At 35.4% G+C, this 19,578-nt stretch overlaps 1 protein-coding gene across 1 annotated transcript; it reads left to right on the top strand.

The window, feature by feature from the left end:
* The first annotated feature begins 2,305 nt into the window (after nt 1-2,305).
* LOC104895284 (hypothetical protein) lies at nt 2,306-8,244 on the top strand. The gene is made up of 6 exons (XM_010681750.4): nt 2,306-2,815; nt 2,985-3,061; nt 3,256-3,292; nt 4,153-4,348; nt 5,215-5,638; nt 7,741-8,244. Exons 1-6 carry the CDS (start codon nt 2,677-2,679, stop codon nt 8,104-8,106), a joined length of 1,239 nt encoding a protein of 412 aa, XP_010680052.2. The 5' UTR covers nt 2,306-2,676; the 3' UTR covers nt 8,107-8,244.
* The last annotated feature ends 11,334 nt before the right edge of the window (nt 8,245-19,578 follow it).

The following is a 19,578-nucleotide window of genomic DNA, read 5'->3' as shown; positions in this document are numbered from 1 at the left end:
ATTAATTTTCGCAAACAGTTAGGTTAAACGGTCAATTTAGAAAACCAATTAATACATACAACCAATGCTTCCAGCTAGTCAAATAAGCCAACTAAACCAGCCAAAAGCCAACATCCAACCGCCAACATCCGATTGCCAAACAACCCCATTGTTAAGTAATGATGTCTAAATTCATTTCTGAAGAACAATTTTCGTTAATTTTTCTAAAGATGCGTTCTTTTCACCTGAACGTATTAATTTTGATTAGTTGGATCAAAATAATCCTGATCTAATAGTATCTTTACATCTGAATGTGATTAGACTTAATCAAACCCATTTAGACCTGAGTAGCTCAAAATCTTACTTTTCTAATATGAAGAGGTTACACGCCCTGAGTTTTAACCAATATCCCACTTCAAACAAGATTTGCAGGATCATATGTACTTGTATGCAATTATGCGACTAGCCCTATGTAACGTGCATGCATGCCATAACAAAGTTGTCATATTTCTCATACTAATACACCATCACAATAGTATTGTGTTATCAATTTAGTGATGTATCTACATTTTTAGGCTAGCTTAATTCAACTAGTTTCAAATCCCTAAGTTTTGTTTGGGTAAAGTAAATACTAAATAGTGTTGCTAAGTTATTTTAGGTTGTACCACCAAAATTTAGGGAAAAGATCAAATAGTAGAACATTACTCAAGATGAGCAAGAACAAGGAAGGTGTAGGCGTGTAGGAAAAAATTCCGGCAAGATAGATCGGGCCAAATAACCAAGTTCTTCCACTGTACTCTGCACTCCCAAATCTTTAGTCTCTCGAGATATAAATGCAATGGACAAATACTACTGTAGTAACAAACTATTATCTCGGCTTTTTTACTTGCTACATTTTTCTTAAATAGTTGCTTTATTTTTACTTGCTAGTTGTTACATTGTTTCAACTTTCGTTATCAGAAGACTTGACCTACTAAACAGTAATACTATTATATTTTTTTTCTTTTCTCTCTTTCCACCAAAAAAATATTATTATTTATATTTGTTTCTCTTTTTTTCTATCTAAAAGTACTACTTTTCAACTTTTTCTTACTTCATTTAATGTTAAAGGGGTCGAAATACACAAAAAAAAAATGAAAGAAACATTTTCTAAAAACCGGTGAAAATAACAATAGTACTCCTAGCAAATAAAAAACAAAAAGAATATAAGTTTTTCAATATCTAGTAATAATATATGCATGTACTATATCACATAAAAACGAACAATTATTTTGTTCACGAAAAAAGACGAAATGAATAGGGTCTTTTTGTGATCATGACGACGTTGGCGTATTGTAATACTAATTACTACTAACACTCGAACGCGCTCAGAATGACAGACAGCGAAAGACAGAGAAAGAGATCAAAACAGGAGAGAGATTAGCTACCATACTACTAATAAAATAAAATACTATAATAAATAATAAATATATATATTTACCATAATATACTCCTATTTATACAGGTCAAAGTTGTAGGGTAGGGTCTATGCAAATGCAATGCTATGCTATCACTTTTATAATTGAGAATATTCATTCAGGAATTTATTTGAAACTCTTAAATAAATATTTCATGTTAACCTAATATATTAGTTATTTTGAGAATGATTTGAGAATCTAATGGTTGGAGCTCTCATGCATCCCCCAACCTCATGATCGGGAGTTCGATTTTCATCAGCATTGGAATTGATGAAAAAATGTGTTACGAGTAAAAAACGGAGGAAGTAAACACTTCCTTTTTTTTTTTTTTTTACTTGCAACACTTTTTACTTTTGCTTTTCCTTTCTCTCTATCTCTCTCCAATCACATGAAATCTCTCTTTTTTCCTCTCTAGCTCTCTTATAGTCAAAAATTGTATCGGAATTGATGGAAAAAAGTGTTACGAGTAAAAAACGAAGAAAATAAATATCAATAATAGTAAAAAATTGAATAAAAATAAAATAATACTCATACAATCCTAGTTCCTAGTCTTCCTACTACTTTCTCCGTCCCAAAATATAGTTTTCATTTCTATTTTGGGAGTCAAATTTTAAAAGTTTTGACCAAATATTCTTACTAATATATACCAAAAAACATATTCACGAGGGGTCGTCTTGTTAGATTTGTCTCAATGTGTAAATTCGTAATATCAACTTTTTATATTTTTTTACTAATAAGAAATAGAAGATAGAGTATAGGTCAAAAGTATGTCTTAATGACTGTACAAAATGAAATGGGAACTATATTTTGAAACAAAGGAAAAAAAGAAATAGTAAGAAAGAGGTGATGAGGAGAGAGAAAGAGAATGTGTAATGATTTCATAGAGGATCAGAAGCTCGTGATGAGAATTTTCCCTCTTTGCAGGTTCTTAACAGCGGCAGATCAGCCCAACCAAAGGAATTTCTCCCTCTCTCATTCTCTCTCTTTCTCTCTCCTCCTTATTTTCTCGTGATCTTCATCTTCTTTCACCTCTCCTCTCCCTCACTCTTATAAAAAATACAACATTTTATTCAACCAGTCAACCCTTCTATCATTCTCTTTTTTTGTACTACTACTTCTACTACTATATCTCTAAAATATTACTACTATTTCACTAGTTCTTCTTTTATACCTTAAAAAACATTCAATATTCTTCTTCTCTCAACATAACTCAATTTTTTCCTCCTCAAAAAATTGTATTATGGAAGTTGGTAATAAAAATAGTAGTAATAGTAATGGAGTAAGACAATATGTTAGATCTAAAGTTCCTCGTTTAAGATGGACTCCTGATCTTCATCGTTGCTTTGTTCATGCCATTGAACGTCTTGGTGGCCAAGAGAGTAAGTGATCTTTTCTTTTCCTTTAATCATTTTTTTTATCATCGCGATAAGATAAGATAAGATAAGATTACGATACTCGAGAAATTGGTCGGAGTAGGAAGAACTTTGAAAAACGAAGAGAGTGGAGTGTTTAATCTTTATTGAACTAACTTAACTTGTAATTTTACAGAGGCTACACCTAAGCTTGTTCTTCAACTAATGGATGTAAGAGGTTTAACAATTTCTCATGTGAAAAGTCATCTCCAGGTTTTTTTCTCTCTTCATTTTCTTTTGGGTTGAATATTGGAATAATTCTTTATTATTTTGTTTTTTTGATGACTTGTGGTCTAAGGTTTCACACTCATAAGTCATCATTATGAGTAATTTATTCATATAAGAACTATATTATATGTACTAATTATTGGGTTTTGGTAATAATGTTGTTTATTTAATGTCATCAGATGTATAGAAGCATGAAGATCGATCATACTAGACAAGGTATTTATATATATTCTTGTTCAACTACCATGATGGATGATCCTCATGTTTTTTTTTTATTATTTAAAAGAACCAAAAAATTAAAAAAATATATATTTCTATCAATTTTTTCACTTAATTATCATGACATTTTTTTTTCTGGGTTTCTTGAATAAGTTATGATTAAATTTCTTGTGATAGTAATAAAGACAATAGCTTTAAATTTCTAAGTTGGTTCCCTCAAATGGTGTATATCTCAGCTGGAAATCAAAGATTATGGGTTACCATATCATATCTTTTTTAAAGAATTTTGATGTTTCACTTCATTTAATGTTAATTGACTAAAAGGGATATTTACCCATAAAAATATTTTTCACATTAACTCCCAAATATAATCTCTTGATGTTTAACATATTGTAGGAAATAAGTACATAAATAAATTGCACATTTCTCCATTACTTGATTTAGCTCTAATAGACCTATAGCTGGCAGAATTAAATGTATATACACAATAGAGTGTTGAGTGATGTTTTTTGATGAATTTTATTTGATATACATCTTGCCATTTCTTGAGTTGCATTGATTTTTTTTTTCTCGATTTCGAATGGAAACAATAAAAGAAAACGGAGGGAGTACAATAAAGAGAAAAGGGTTTCACCAAAGATGTCTTGACCTAGTGGTTAAGATTGAGGTGTTGTGAACGTCACAGGTTTGAATCCCCCCTTTCCTTCTTTGTACTGCCTTTGTGGCGTATATGGATCAAAAATAAATAGAAAAGGGTTCTAAAAATAATTTCCAAATTTACTAAGTACTTTTTGTTAGTAGTTGATAATTTGCCTTTATGTTGTCTTAACATCTTTTGGTGTATATCTTGCTTTTAGGAGACAAGAGCTTCACCCAGCAAAGGAAACAAGCTTTTGAGAATCATCATAATAACAATGCAAGTACTACTAATTATATTATTGAAGAAGAAAAGAAAGATGTGGGGTTACATCTTATCTGTTCCTCAAATACTACTAATCATCTTCTTCAAGATCATCAACCAACCATTTCTGCTTCTTTCCCCCCTTCTAAAAGGTACTACTAATTGATTACTATAAGTTGTTTAATTTCTTTGTACAAATTAATTCTTACTATGTTCCTGAAACAATAAGAATAAGTTTTAGCACCCCCAAGTCCCTTAATTAACATTGTCTTGATTTAATTCACATTGTCGCAACTATTAGTCAGTTACTTGTTCAACTTATTTTGACTAATTTCATCGTAATAATTTCAGATAAGTTTCAATAGATAATAAAAGTAAGCTTTAATATATTGAGATAAGTCAAGTCAAGACAAGGCAATCAGTTTGAATAGAACGCGCTCTTAATTTCTGTAAATTTTGAAGTAGTGTGCTTATGATTCTAGAAGTGCCAAAATAAATTCCTAATTGTGGATGCCATCTAGCTTAACTGGTCAAGTCTTGTAGAGTAGTATCTAAGTACTGCGCTCACTCGTTTACACCCAAATAAAATCAATTTCTAATAAATTGTGTCTTTCTTCCTTTTACTTATTTATGGAAGTATATAAAATGTTAATCAATATATTGAGATAAGTCAAAACAAGACAAGACAATCAATTTGAAAAGAACGCGCTCTTAATTTTTGTAAATTTTGAAGTAGTGTGCTTATGATTCAAGGAGTGCTAAAATCAATTCCTAATTATGGATGTTATCTAGCTTAGCTGGTTAAGTCTTCTGAAGTAGTATTTAAAAACTGCGTTGTTCAGTCGTTCATTTACACCCAAATAAAATCAATTCCTAATAAATAGTGTGTTTTTCTTCCTTTTTACTTATTTAGTGAAGTATATAAAATGTTAAAATTCTTTTATATTATATCTTTTTCTCATCTATTTTTTTTTCATTTTTGGGGATGATGATAAATTTGAAAAAATAATAATAAAAGGGCAAGATTGGAGGAAAGGTGTACTAGTAGTAGTAATATGATGATGATGAGAGAGAAAATGGAATGCAGCCAAAGAGAAAAGCAGCAGAGGATGGGAATAATGAGTGAAGAGGAGGAAGGAGTGAGAAAAAATACAAAATTGTACTGCCAGGTTGATGATTACAAAAGTCAGCTGGAGTCAATACTTAATAATTCAAAGAGTGAGACAAAAGAAGTAGGAGTAGTAGGAATATCTTTAAAAGGTGATAATACTAAGGTGCAGGAAGTTGAAGAAGAAGAAGAAGAAGTTGGATTATTGGAAGAAAGAGGTCTGAATATTATCAGATGGCAGCATCAGCATCAGGAGACTGACCAGGATCATTTTTACAAATTCCATCATCTTCTTGCACTACATGCACATCCATCTCATTTTCTTAACTTTCAGGTACATTATTAGTAATTTTTTTTTCAGTGAGATTTATTAATTGTTTGATGTTTATTGACCTGCAAAACTGGCTGGTTATATTTGTGCGAATTGTTAGTTCAATAGGGTCGTTCATCTTACCGACTTAAATGCAGGGGCGAAGCTTTTGAGGGGCCTAGGAGGACTGCTGCCCATAGTCGAATTTTAAGACTTCTATTTATGCTTAACTAACTTCCTCAAAACTGTATATAATTTAAAGATTTAGTTGTATATATATAGAGTTTCGGCCCCCTTTAAATAAATTTAATTGTGTATATATAGAGTTTCGGCCCCGTAAATCCAAAGTTTTGGCTTCGCCCCTGCTTAAATGATAAATAATATAAATACAACAATTTCGGCAAAAAGGTTATTCTGAAGTATGTGTCACATTGCATAACATAAAAGTGATCGTTTGGTTGAACTTAGGTATTACATAGGGTTAGGTACTAGTACCGTGCTAAAAATCTTGTATGTGAATTAGTTCCACTTCGACTTTTAGCTTGGTATGTTATGTCGTTCATTCCTTGAGAAGCATAATAAAGGTTTCCCATTTTAATGTTAGCCAAATATTTTCTATGTTCAATATTATTCAAATCATCCAAACAATTAACAATCCCTTTGTTTGACTGACTACTATGGGAATAATGTAAATAAAACTTGTAATATATATTTTATAAGTAGTATATAAATATTAAGTTTTTGATAGTTGGATGAGCATGGAATGCAATCATAGACAATAATAGTGGTCAAAAATCAATTTGAGGTCTAGAATGTCATGCATGCCATATTAGAAATATGTGTTAGAATGCATGTATATGAAATAGGGTAAAATTGGTCTCAACACCTTGAACTATAGCTCGGGTGCACCCAACACCATTAACTATGGTTGTAGCCTAAGCACCACCAACTATGGGGTGGGTGCATTCCGTACCATAAATGAGGCCGGAATCCTAGAATGTTGGCGAAGACGGTGAGTTCTTATGGTACATACTACACCCCACCCGTAATTGGTGGTACAGAGTGCACCTTAAACTACTAGTCATAGTTGGTGATGTTGGGTGTACCCGAGCTATAGTTTAGGATGTTCAGGTCAATTTTGCCTATGAAATATGGAACATGATTAATATCATGTGTGTCTTCATTGGAGGCATTGTTTTGGTATAATATCTCACTCAATTAAAGAGCAAACTTGGAAGCAGAAAGCATTTATTATTGACAGATATGTTTAGCCATTAGTTATAAAGATGATCAACATATTCTAGTTTTTTGGTACAGATTTTCTGAGAGAGAATAATTTCCATTATTTCCACTTGTGGTCCATTTATTTATACACCATGCTGAAATTGGCAGTCACTCTTTAATTGTTTTTGAAAGCTTAGTACTTGATTAACTTGTCTTGGACTTTTAGAACTGAAGGACAATAATCTACTTAATTATAAGTAAAGGACAACAATCTACTTAATTATAAGTAAAGTACAACAATCTACTTAAATTGGTAGGTGGCTATTACTACATGCATGCTTGTGATTAACCTAATTTTTTCTTATAATTTTTTATTTTTAAGGTTAATTATGTTTATATATATTTAGGTTATGTGATAGTTCCACTTGTAGATTTTTTTTTCGTAATTTGGCCTTAATTTTTTTCAAGTGGGTGAATAGTTCAATAATTAAGGGTGAAATTGTACAAATTAAACCATGCAAGTAAGGGTCTGTTCTCCCCAATTTATTTTTAATTCAGTTCAATTCTGGACAATACTTTTACTCTCACATATCACTATTTATTTCAGTTCAATTTAATCCAGTTCAATTTAGCTGTTTTATGTCGAAAAGAACATACCCTAAATGATGTTCTCTTAAATTGTAAATATACTCGATGAATCTTAATATAAACAAAAATTATCCGCAATTCAGTGTTATTATTGTTTTTATGGGATTCTTTGATAAGTTCTAAGTTCTTTATCATTTTGTTTGATTTATATACTATACTTCATGCTAGTATATTACAGTATTACACTTTCACACACATACATTCTAGCATGCAAAACTGTAATTCTCATTTCACGTTACCTTGTGTATATACAGGAAGCCATATCATACGAACATTCTGACCAAAATCAAGCACATTACATTTACCACCCACAGACATTCATCGGTCCTGAGAAGCTAAGCAAAGATGTATGCAAAGAAATCAAAGCCACCGCCGCCGCGGACGATGGCGAAGAGTTAGCAGCTGGAAGAAGAGATGATAAATGTGGCCTATCCTTATCTCTCTCCTTACCACAAACAACATCACCATTGTTAAACCAAAGAAGCAGCAACAATTCTTCCACTAATGTTAGTGAAATTAGTGATCAGGCAATGAGTTCATACTCTTCGTCGTCTTCTACGTGGGAGGATCACCACCATAGTCTTAATCTTGATCTATCAATTTCTCTTTGTGGTAGTTAATTAAGTTTATTTTCTTTATCAAGGCATGATTAGGTATTATTATTAACTTGTAGAAAAAATTATGAGTTTCAGTTAGTTAATTTATAACCAATTGCAAAAAAAAAAAAAAAAAAAAAATTATTATAACTTTGCCACTTATATTAGCTAGTATGTGTTTACTTATTACTGTTAGTTGATCATGTTTTTTTTTTGATAATTTGGGTCGCGTATTTTATTGGGCGTTAAGCCTTTCACCAAGGTTCGAATACATGCAAAACTATGCCCACGGGCCCAACATACAATAAGAAGACACTGAAACTAACAATCATTCCTTGCTACATGGCCTTAGAGCCATGCTAAAAATTCAGCGTCCCTGGATAAGCCTTGTTTTGCCAAGGAATCTGTGACTACGTTTGAACTACGACCCTTATGGATGATGCGGAATTTCAGCCAATCTCTCCGAGCATTCCGAATGTAGTTGAGTTGAAAGTTTAGATTCCAAGGCCCTCCTTGCTCCTCATTGCACCATTTCACCGCGTTAGCCGAGTCCGATTCGATTACTACATTTGAGCTAGATTCGCATCCCTTCATGTGCCATAGTAATTTGAGTGGCTCTAACGATAGCAAGCACCTCGGCAGAGTTGATTTCAATTGGCGGAACTGGACTGGAGAACATGCACATGAAGTGGCCTAAACTGTTCCGCAATACACCGCCTATGGCTGACATGGATTGGAGAACATTAACGGAAGCATCAACATTCCATTTGAAGTTGTTGTTGGGTGGAGGTGACCATAATGCATTAGCAGGCGAAGCCATCATGGCAGATGAGGCTCGAGGCTCGTTCCAGGAGAGTGACAGAGGATTTCTGAGGATTTCCTCACATGAGAACGGGAAAGGGGTCCCCCATCCTTTAATCCACCACCCGAGTCTCGTTAGAATTAAATCTTGGATCTGCTTGGGGGAGCATGAGATGCTACGGAAGATGCGAGAGTTCCTTTCTTTCCAAATAGACCACATGATGATTGAGAACATTGCCCTCCACACTTTCTTGAAGAATTGAGACGGTTTTTGGATGACCCACTGCTCAAATGCTTCATACAAACATCGAGGAAAGACCCATTGCAAGTGCCAAATATCTAACCACCAACACCAAATAGATCGTGCAAATTGACAGTGGAGTAATAAATGGTTTACACATTCCGGGCTTTCATGACAGAATGAACATAAGGAGTCTTCAGATGGAATGATCTGCATTCGAGCGAGTTTCAATTTTGTGTTTATTTTCCCTAGCAAGGCGAGCCAAGTGAACACCTCAATCCGGGGGGGAATTAGGCCCTTCCATATTTTCCCCCAATTTGTAATTTGGAGTCGAAGAGCGGGGGAAGATTTTGCAAGTTCCAGGCTCAGAGAACTTACTGAGAAGCACCCGGTTTTGGAAGGAGTCCATGTGAAAGAGTCTTCCTCCAGCATAGAGAGGTGCGCTGATTCAAGGAGAGCTTGAAGGTTCTCCCATTCTTCTAGATCTCTAGGTCTGAGAAGGCGACACCAAGATAGCCTCCATTCCCAAATTGGGCCGGTCCACACTCCATATTGAAATACCGTAGCCATTTTGTTAGATGAGATGGAAAGCAAGCGTGGGAACAAGGACTTTAAAGGGCCGCGGCCCAGCCAGTGATCTTGCCAAAATAAAGCTGTGAGCCCATTTCCCACCCTTCTTATGATGCAAGATTTCAGAATATTCCCCAGTTGTGGGTTTTTGAGAATGGTGGAGCATATATACCTCCATGGGCCTCCGTTATGGGGAATTGTGAGTTCGTGATGAAGAAAAGGAGAGGAGTACTTGTATTTGTCGCATATGACCTTTCTCCAAAGAGCATCAGGCTCGTGAAGCATCCTCCAGATCCATTTAAAAAGAAGAGAGTAGTTACGGTGTAACAAATTCCCGCATCCAAGGCCACCCAGTTTTTTCGGAAGTTCCAATTGATCCCATGCCGCAAGCGCTAGGAATGACCTCTTACCCCCACCACTCCATAGGAATTGTCTCTGTAACTTGTTGATTTTGTCAAGAACTCCTTTGGGAATCGGGAATAAGGACATAAAGTACATTGGAAGGCTTGATATGGAAGCTTTTATGAGCGTCAATCTTCCTGCTAGGGATAACAAGCCACCCTTCCAAGTTGCCAGCTTTTTCTCGATGCGTTTAATAATAGGGTCCCATAAAGAAATTCTCGGTATGCTCCCCCCGATAGGTAAACCTAAGTATGTGAATGGAAATTTCCCCACCTTGCAAAGAAGAGAGTCTGCCGCTGACTGTAGCCATAACTCGTCAGTGTGAATACCATGGATCAAACTTTTGTGGAAGTTCACCTTTAGCCCAGAAACCAGTTGGAACAAAACCAGGGTTCTCTTGATGTTTAGTAAGTAGTCCATATTTGGGGGACAGAAAAGTACTGTATCATCTGCATATTGGAGGTGGGTTATGATCGTACCACCCTTAGAAATTGCGATCCCTTTCCAAAGACCAAGATGCGTGGCCTTTTGGATGACTAGGCTAAGTGTTTCTACAATCATATCAAAGAGAAAGGGGGAGAGAGGGTCCCCCTGACGAAGCCCTCTATGAAGTTTGAAGGGAGCAGAAGGCGAGCCATTAATCAAGATAGACGCAGCCGCGCTTTTGACACACGAGAGGATCCATGACACCCATCTAGTAGGAAAATTCATTTGAATCATGGTCCATTCAATGAAATTCCACGCCACACTATCGAAGGCCTTGTGGAAGTCTAATTTTAGCACAACCGATTCAATCTTCTTCCTTCTACAAGTATCAATGAGTTCTCCAGCCACCAAAGCACCGTCAAGAATTTGACGTCCAGCAATAAAGGAGGATTGAAAAGGTCCAATGAGGGAGCCTATCACCTTTTGAAGCCTTCTTGAAAGAATTTTGGCTATTATTTTGTATATACAGCCCACCATGCTAATGGGCCTGTAATCTTTCAACTCTCCTGGGTTTTCACATTTGGCTATAAGGGCAATAAAGGCCACGTTTGAGCCCTTTGGAAGTCTGCTTGATTGCCAAAATTCCTCCACCAAACCGTAGACATCAGATTTTATGATCTCCCAGGCTTCTTTTATAAATCTGAAATTGTATCCATCCGGACCCTGCGCCTTTTGAGAATTGCAAGACTGTACTGCTTCATCAATCTCAGTGTGTGAGAATTGTCCAATTAGGCTGTCGGATTGTTCAGAGGACAGTTTTTGGAAATTGAGGTCTTCAAAAGTCGGTCTCACAGTAAATTCTTCCTTAAAAATACTTGAGAAATAGGATACTGCTTCATCATGGATACCTGCATGGTCATCAATTAACACCCCGTTAGAAGTTAGTGAAAATATGGAGTTTTTTTGTTTGTGGATTGACGCAAGGGTATGGAAATATCTAGTGTTTTTATCTCCCTCCTTTATCCACTTAGCCCTAGAGTTTTGGGCCCAAAACATATCTTTCCTTTTCAACCACATCCACAAATCCAGTTGGGCATCACTCCTCTCTTTTAGCTCGGATTCTGAGAGATTTCGGGTGTTGGCTAGGAGATCAATTTCATGGATTCTATTTTCAAGAGATGAGATGTTTTGGTCAATGTGACCAAATTCTTTGCGGTTCCATTCCTTCAGTCTGCCTTTCACTTCTTTCAGTTTCTCCAGGAAACTATGAGATGTAGCCTCACCCCATGACTCCTTGATGATTCGTAGGCACCCAGGGTGGGTAAGCCAACAGTTCTGGAATCTAAATGGCTTGGGGCCCCAGTTGATTTCTTTGGAGGTCACCAAAAGGGGACAGTGATCAGAGATACATCTCTTCTGAATTGAGACTTGGAGGGTTGGGAAGATTTCGATCCATTCAGGGTTGACAAGGAGTCGGTCTAATTTGCTCTTAGCCTGACCCCGAAACCACGTGAACAATCCATCCTTTGCGGGGATCTCTGAGTGGCGGACCTCATTAATAAAAGATTGAAAGGCAAAGGCACCCGATTGAGATAGTTGGAGGCTGCCCCTATCATTGGGATTTAGAACTTCATTAAAATCACCGAGTAACAAGCATGGGAGGTGAGAGTTCATACAATGTTCAGCGAGTTCATTCCAGACGTGGGCCCTTTCATCTTTATCGCATGGATTATAGACATTGACTAGGCAGCCTCTAAACTTCAAGGAAGGGAAAGATCCAGATATGGCAATCCAGTTTCTCTCAATCCTAAAGGACTCCATAGAGAAGAAATTATCTCTCCAAAGAGAGAGAAGACCCCCAGAGTTCCCCACTGAAGGAGACATCAAATGTACCAGATTGTTCACATTCCACAGGGATTTTAATAGCTTTGGATTAAGGTCATCGATTTTTGTTTCTTGAATAAAGATGAAGTTTGGGTCGTGGGCATGAATCAACTTTCTGAGGGAGCTTTTTTTAATTCGGGCATTTAGCCCTCTAATGTTCCAAGAGATGATTATCATGGAAAGGAGTGTATGAGATGAGGTTTGGGGACTTACTGATGTAGATTGAGCCACTCCTGTTTTTGTCCAAGGAGTATAGCCTGAATTCTTTTTCTCAATTCGGATTTGGGTCCATCGAAACAGAGGCCCAGAAGGTCTGCCGTAGCCATTATATCCTCCACATTAACCGATCCTATGGAGTGAGAGAGCTGGTTAGCATGGTTTACTTGGGTGGCAGGATGTTTAATCAGATTGAGTCTTTTTCTTTTCTCTAGCTTTTTTTTCCTTTTTCTCATCTGGGCTAGTTTGGTGGGTGTTGGGATATTATTTTCAAAACCGGGGGGGGAAGAGGGGCCCAGACTCCGAGGAAGAGCCCAGGGATACTGATGTTGAAGAGGAGGTTTTGGAATTTCTAAGTAGGGGCCCATATTTGTTGTGAGTTAGAATGGGTTTGGGCTTTATTGAGGAGGCTACTGTTAATGGAGAAAGGGGGTTGGGCCTGGCGAGATCTGGAGCAGGTTTTGGAAATAGGATTTTTCTGGGTCCCTTGCTTTTTGACCCATTAAGGTATGACGTAGGAGAGAGGATGAGGGAGTCTGCCACCTCATTTATTGTGATGATTGGACTATCATTGGGGAAAGGTGATTTCCGTACAGAAGAGTTATTTTCGACAGGAGAGTTAAGGCATTGTCTTGGGGAGATGGAAAGATTTGTCTCTTTGTGGGAATTTGGTTGGTCAGTAGAGGCCTGGGAAGGATCACCCAAGTTCTCATTAGTGGGGTTCTGCTGCATGTCTTCTGCATGGGTGACGTTGATTGGACTTCCTTGTATAGATTTCCCAGAATCTGCTAGTGGCGCAAGTGGCGGTTCAGGAGTCGTAATGATTGGCGGCTCATTGTTTTCTTTGTCTTTCTTGTCATCTGACTCGTGCATCATGGAAGGTGGATATTTCTGGCCCTTACGTTCTGATACGAACACTGGAAACTTATGGTCATCTATCTCAAAGGAGATTTTCCCATTTATGTCGAAGAGACAATCCGTTATCACCATGACTTGTGCACAGTCAAGATTATGATAGTTAACGGATGTCACACGTCCGAAAATACAGCCAATGTTATAGAAGTTTTGATAGTTCCATGCAACCAAAGGTACTCCATATATTGTTAACCAAGTATTCCTCCATAAAGAGGAGGATTTACTATTAACGTTTCTTAGAGCCATGAACCACTGCTCAAGCCACTTGCTCTCTATCATGAGTTGCTTGTCTTCAATGGATGGGAATGTAATGAGGTGCATCAAGCCTCTCATTGACCTTATGTTTAAATCAACGACACCTTGGGCCAGGATATTGATCGTAAGCTCCTCCGATGATAGTGAAGACGCTGCGACTGCTATTACACTCCTTTCCAGCATTTCAGCATTTTCATCACTTTTTTCTCCTTTTAGCGCAGCGACAAAGTCTCCATCTAGGTCAATTGCTTCCAAGGATTCTCTGACATTTTCCGTATCCTCTCCGAGTGCTCGGGAGTTCATAATTCTGTGAGTTGAGGGTTTGGGAAAGGATGGGTTATTTTTTTCGAGGGATGGGATGTCAAATGGAGGGGAATGGTGGGTATTTTGGATGAGGTCTAATGGGGTGGTTTGATTTGGAGGGTTGTTTGGAGCTGTAACTTCCTTGTAGGATCTCAGGTGTCTCTTTGCATCCTTGAGGGTATGGGTTTGGGTCATTGAGGCTTGGTGGTTCAATGGTGGTGGAGGGAGGCGGTGGGGGAAGTTTTGGGGTGGGAGGTTTTTATCAGCTTTTGGAGGGTATACTGTGATTTGATGGGAGCCCAGGAGTCTACCATTCTCATCTCGTAAAGCAGTGGGGAGGGATTGTGGGAATTTGAATTTTACAAAAGCACATTTGTGGTCTTTATTGTTCTTGATCATCGGTATGTAGATATACTCAATGTATCCATGGATCCTGAATATTTGTTCAATTTCCGAACTGGTTATTGAAAGGGGTAGATGATTGATGAAACAGGTGTGGGTGGCTTGGGGCTGCTGGGTTTTGGGTTTCTTCCTTGAAACTATCTGCCATTGGGTTTCTAGGTTTCTCTCTCTAGGTTTTTCTCTCACTTCTCTCATCTCTCTCTTTTTTTTTCCTAATTTATACTGTTAGTTGATCATGTTATTATCCAAATTTATCGTGTGATGTACATTCTTTATATTACATATATATGAACCATGTAGGGTTTAAGTATATAGATTTATTTCTTCTTTATTACCATGCAATGCATGAATAGATTATAGTAATTAGAAAGTCGGACCCAGACCAAACACTATAACATAGGACTCTCTTCTATTCTCTCCTTTGAATGAACTGAAAGACAAATGAGTTGATCCATTTTCCTTGTTCTACTTAGTTACAAAGTATGTTTTAGAAGTGATCATGAATTGGACCAGACCATACCTAAAAAATTACTCATTTTCGGCTTGCCCAAAGCTAGTCCCAAAGGAAAAAAAATATCGAACCGGGCTCAAAACTGGGGCAAAAGAGTCTAGCCAAACCCGCCCAAAATTCGGGCCTATTGATTTGGTCAGCTCTAGCATATCTGCAAAAATCGAGTAAAAGTCGAAAATATAAAGGAAGTCGTATGTAATATATAGGATTTATGTCAATATATATGAATTTTTTCCTTGAATAATGCAAAAGTGGGTTTTAATTTCCAAAATATGCCCAAAAAAAAATCCCTGCGTACCGTCCACGTAGGACGGCACGCGAGAAACTGATTTTTTTTTTGTTTTTGCCCAAGAAAACCGCTACTCAGAGTAGCGGTTTATAAATATAAACAGCTACTCTGAGTAGCGGTTTATATTACTCTGAGTAGCGGTTTACTTGGGCAAAATATTGCAAGCACAAATCAAACTCTGCTACTTGAGTAATGAACCGCTACTCTGAGTAGCAGTTTATACAACACACAAAAAAAAATAAAAATAAAAAAATTTTTTTTTTTTTTGTAAACCGCTACTTCGAGTAGCGGTTTTGCTTAAGTTGGGAAAAAAATAAATTTCTCGCGTACTGTCCTACGTGGACGGTACGCAGGGAATTATTTTTTTTTTGGGGCATATTTTGGGAATTAAAACCCACTTTTGCATTATGTAAGGAAAAAATTCCAATATATATGTAGGGTAGAACGTAGAAGTATCAACTTTTTATATCCCGCTCTCCTTTTAATATCATGTCACCAGTTGAAAAATAAAATCTGAATTACTCCAACCCGACTCACATTTATTTCGATTCCTAATAGACATGGATTGAATATAAAGTTTTAAAAATCCAATTTATTCCATTGCAAATTCCTACATAAAGTTCCAATAGAACAATCTTTGAGAAGGGAAACATCAAAAAGAACAAAATCGGGTGGCAAACTATTTAACCAGTATGGGTCATAAAATGCCAATACGTGAGGATTTTCAAATGGTAGATGATAGAGTTTTGGACAAGTAAATTCTCTTTTTGATACTAGATAGGTTGGGATTTGTCTTGAGTAAGAGAGAACACTCCTACTCTCCTATCTTGTTATGATTTTACTTCTAAAATGAAAATTATTCAAGTGAAGCAGAAAGTTGATGCAAATTATATGATACTTCTTGGAGTAAATGGAATTATATACTTCCAACTCACAATCTCATCATCATTCAATTCATTTGATTTAATTACTGAGCTCTATTAGCAGGCCCGATACTAAACATGTCTAAAGTGAGACATGGAATAGGATCTCACTTTTGCAGGAGTCTCCAAATTGAGAAGAAAAAACTAGTCAAGACGTCTACAAGTTTTGTAAATTCAGCAGTTCTTGATATGTATTAAAAGATGTTGAAGACAAAAACTTAACTTGAATCATGTTTGTTATTTGGTTTACTTGCATATTTTAATAGTTTATTTGAACTTTTTTTATACAAGGACGTTTTTTCAATATTAACATAAGACCTCAATAGAAAAATCAAAACTGGAGGGAGTATTACTCAAAAAGAAATCTATATAAATATATCAAAAGGTGTGTGTGACAATGTATGCACGTTATGTGGCACCTTTGTCACTCTACTAGAAATGTTCAATGTGCACATAAAACATTTCAATTAACAAAAGTAAAATTAATTTGCAACAAGATTTGAATCCATGACCTCTTGCTATTATACATGATACAATTACCATCTCGACTAACTTTTAATCATGCTTTAAGTGTCCACATTATTATATTTGTACTTTTTAAATGTTGAGTTTTCCTATATACTCCCTCTGTCTTTTATTAGTTTACCCCTTTCTTTGGGGCACATTTGTCGAGATACTAATTTGAACCTTAATATCTCTAATTTTCGATAAGCAAAAATTACAAAAAGTTGATATTTGGATAATACACATTGAGACGAATCCAATAAGATCTCATCTGACTATATTTTTTCTTAAATACAAATTACAAAAGATAGTCAAAGTCATGTATGTGAATAGTGTCAAAAGTCAAAAGGGGTAAACTAATAAAAGACGGAGGGAGTATATTTTAGTGAGAATGAAAAAAAAAATACATATCAAATACTAGTATGAAACACAATTCTAATCCGGAGGAATATCCAAGCCCAAATACTAGTTTCTCTTTAAATCTCGTTATTTGATAGAGTAGAGTAGTAGACATAGTAGATAGTAAAATCTAAATAGAACAATGTTGTCTTCCTTAACAGAAATGATAAACCTCTAACTGCTAGATGTTTGCCAAACATCTAACATTCATGTGGCAACATATAAGTGGTACACATGTCATTATATTCTTTATCCAAACAAATTACTTTTTCCAATTTTTTAAACTTGTATATCTCAAAAAATATATTTTAGAAAAAAATAAAAAATATACCAATATTCAATATTTTATTCTCTACAAATAGACATCCATTTTGATATAATTTCATCATTTTTTATTTTACTCTTCTCTATCTCTTATTTAGATATGTAAAAAAAAATACGAACACTATCTGTTTATACACAAACACTATTGTGAGTTGCATAAACACTAGTTATAGTTACACGAATACTAGTTCTAGTAACATGAACACTGTATATTAGCATCAGAATCTTCTGACAATGTCCAATTAAAAAAATACGAACACTATCTGTTTATACATAAACACTATTTTTAGTTGCATAAACACTAGTTATAGTTACACTAACACAAGTTGTAGTAGCATGAACATTATTTAGCATCGAAATTTTCTGACAGTGCCAATTTTCGAGATTACTTTTTTGTTTGACTGATAACTTTTTTTCATGTATATTGACAATTTTACCCCTGCTAGATGTTTATAAACATCTAGCAGTTAGAGGTTTATCATTTCTCATTAGCATTCAATAGCATCTCATCTTTATTACTACCTCTTATTTTCTTCACTTTCTGCAGGTCAAACGCACCAACCTAGAATTCCAAATTACTACCAACATTCTGTACTATTTGACTATATAAATAACTTTTCATTTTAATATGATCTAATTATATACTTCATCAGTTCCATAATAAGTAAAACACTTACTATTTTAAAATATTTAAAATAAGTGAAACATATCTTAAATGAAAAAAAATGTTAATTTTATAAAATAACAAAATTAGCTGTTAATTTTAAAAAATAATAAAATTAAACTATATTAAATCTTCTAAAGCTATTTCAAAAGCTATCTCTACACCAGGAGCTATTACTTATCGCTTTTCCAAAACACTAGATGAAATATCAAAAGATACTCCAAACACTAATTTGTCAAACACAACTTTTCACCATTATAAAAGTTCTGACTTAATCTCAACCCTAAAAATTACATTAAAAGCATTACCAAACACCGCCTTAACCTTATCAGGACAAACTAGTTATTAGGCCCGGACTATGTCACGGGTAAGAAAAAATTTCATTTATTAATATAATACTCTATGATAATAACACTAAATGCAACTTAGCCTATTGGTTAAAACTTTAGTATGTGTACTTCAGGTCTCGGGATCAAAAGTCAAAACCTATACTATGCAATTTCTTAATTTTTTTTATTGTACATAGATTACATGAACTAAAACTCCTTAGGAAGAGCGCCACTTTGTTCTCGCACGCATATTTGTATAGATACTACTTAGGATATGTTCTCTTTGGCATAAAACAACTGAACTGAACTGAACTGAAATGAATAATGATGTGTGAGAATAAAAGTATTGTCAAGAGCTGAACTGAAAATAAGTTGGGGAGAATAGACCCTCAGTGCGTACCAGTTAGACTGACATATCAAATGCATTAAACTAATTGAGTACGTAATAGGAATTGTAGGATGAACTTTAATGGTCGTTGTACAACTGTAATTAGTGATTGTAATAAAGTCAAATGTCTAGACATCATTAGACAGTAGAATAATACTCCCTCCGTCCCAAAATATAGTTCCCATTTCCCTTTTTTCACGGTAATTTATGCAAGTTGGAATAGTAAAGATTTTTTTGTTTATTTAAATAAATGTTGTATGGGAAAAGATGATTTTAGGAGAGAGAATGGAGATAATTGGTGAAAAAGCATTGATTGTAACATTTTGGTTGAATAAACAAATGAAAAAACAAAATTCAAGAAGCAAATAAATGATGGGACACGATTTCGAGACAAATTACGGAAAAATGTGGAACTAAATATGGAAATGGGAACTATATTTTGGGACACCCAAAATAGAAATGGGAACTATATTTTAGAACGGAGGGAGTAATCTAGTAAAAACTGTACAATTGGGGGAGTTTAGGAGGTTAGGCACGCAAATTCCTTGAAGACGCAACTTCGCAAGTATTGATTATTGTGTTGTCTTTTTTTGGTTTTATCTTTTAAATATTTGTTTGTCCTTGTGTTTGTTTGAGCAGCGAATAACACCAAAAGGATAACCTTGTTTCATATCTTCCAAACAAAACTTTGTGGAATCCGATAACTACCCATGTTTAAAATTTTATAATTGAAACTAAGGCGCTGTTTTT

The sequence above is a fragment of the Beta vulgaris genome, chromosome 6, assembly GCF_026745355.1.
Source record: "Beta vulgaris subsp. vulgaris cultivar EL10 chromosome 6, EL10.2, whole genome shotgun sequence".
NCBI lineage: Eukaryota > Viridiplantae > Streptophyta > Magnoliopsida > Caryophyllales > Amaranthaceae > Beta > Beta vulgaris.
Note: the sequence above shows the minus strand (reverse complement) of the source record. Positions and strands in the feature narration are given on the sequence as shown.

Bases quoted from the DNA above. Each gene is read 5' to 3' on its own strand.
- LOC104895284 (XM_010681750.4), top strand. From the start codon at position 2,677: ATGGAAGTTGGTAATAAAAATAGTAGTAATAGTAATGGAGTAAGACAA. The intron at 2,816-2,984 runs GTAAGTGATCTT...GTAATTTTACAG, and splicing joins ACGTCTTGGTGGCCAAGAGA to AGGCTACACCTAAGCTTGTT. The intron at 3,293-4,152 runs GTATTTATATAT...TCTTGCTTTTAG, and splicing joins GATCGATCATACTAGACAAG to GAGACAAGAGCTTCACCCAG.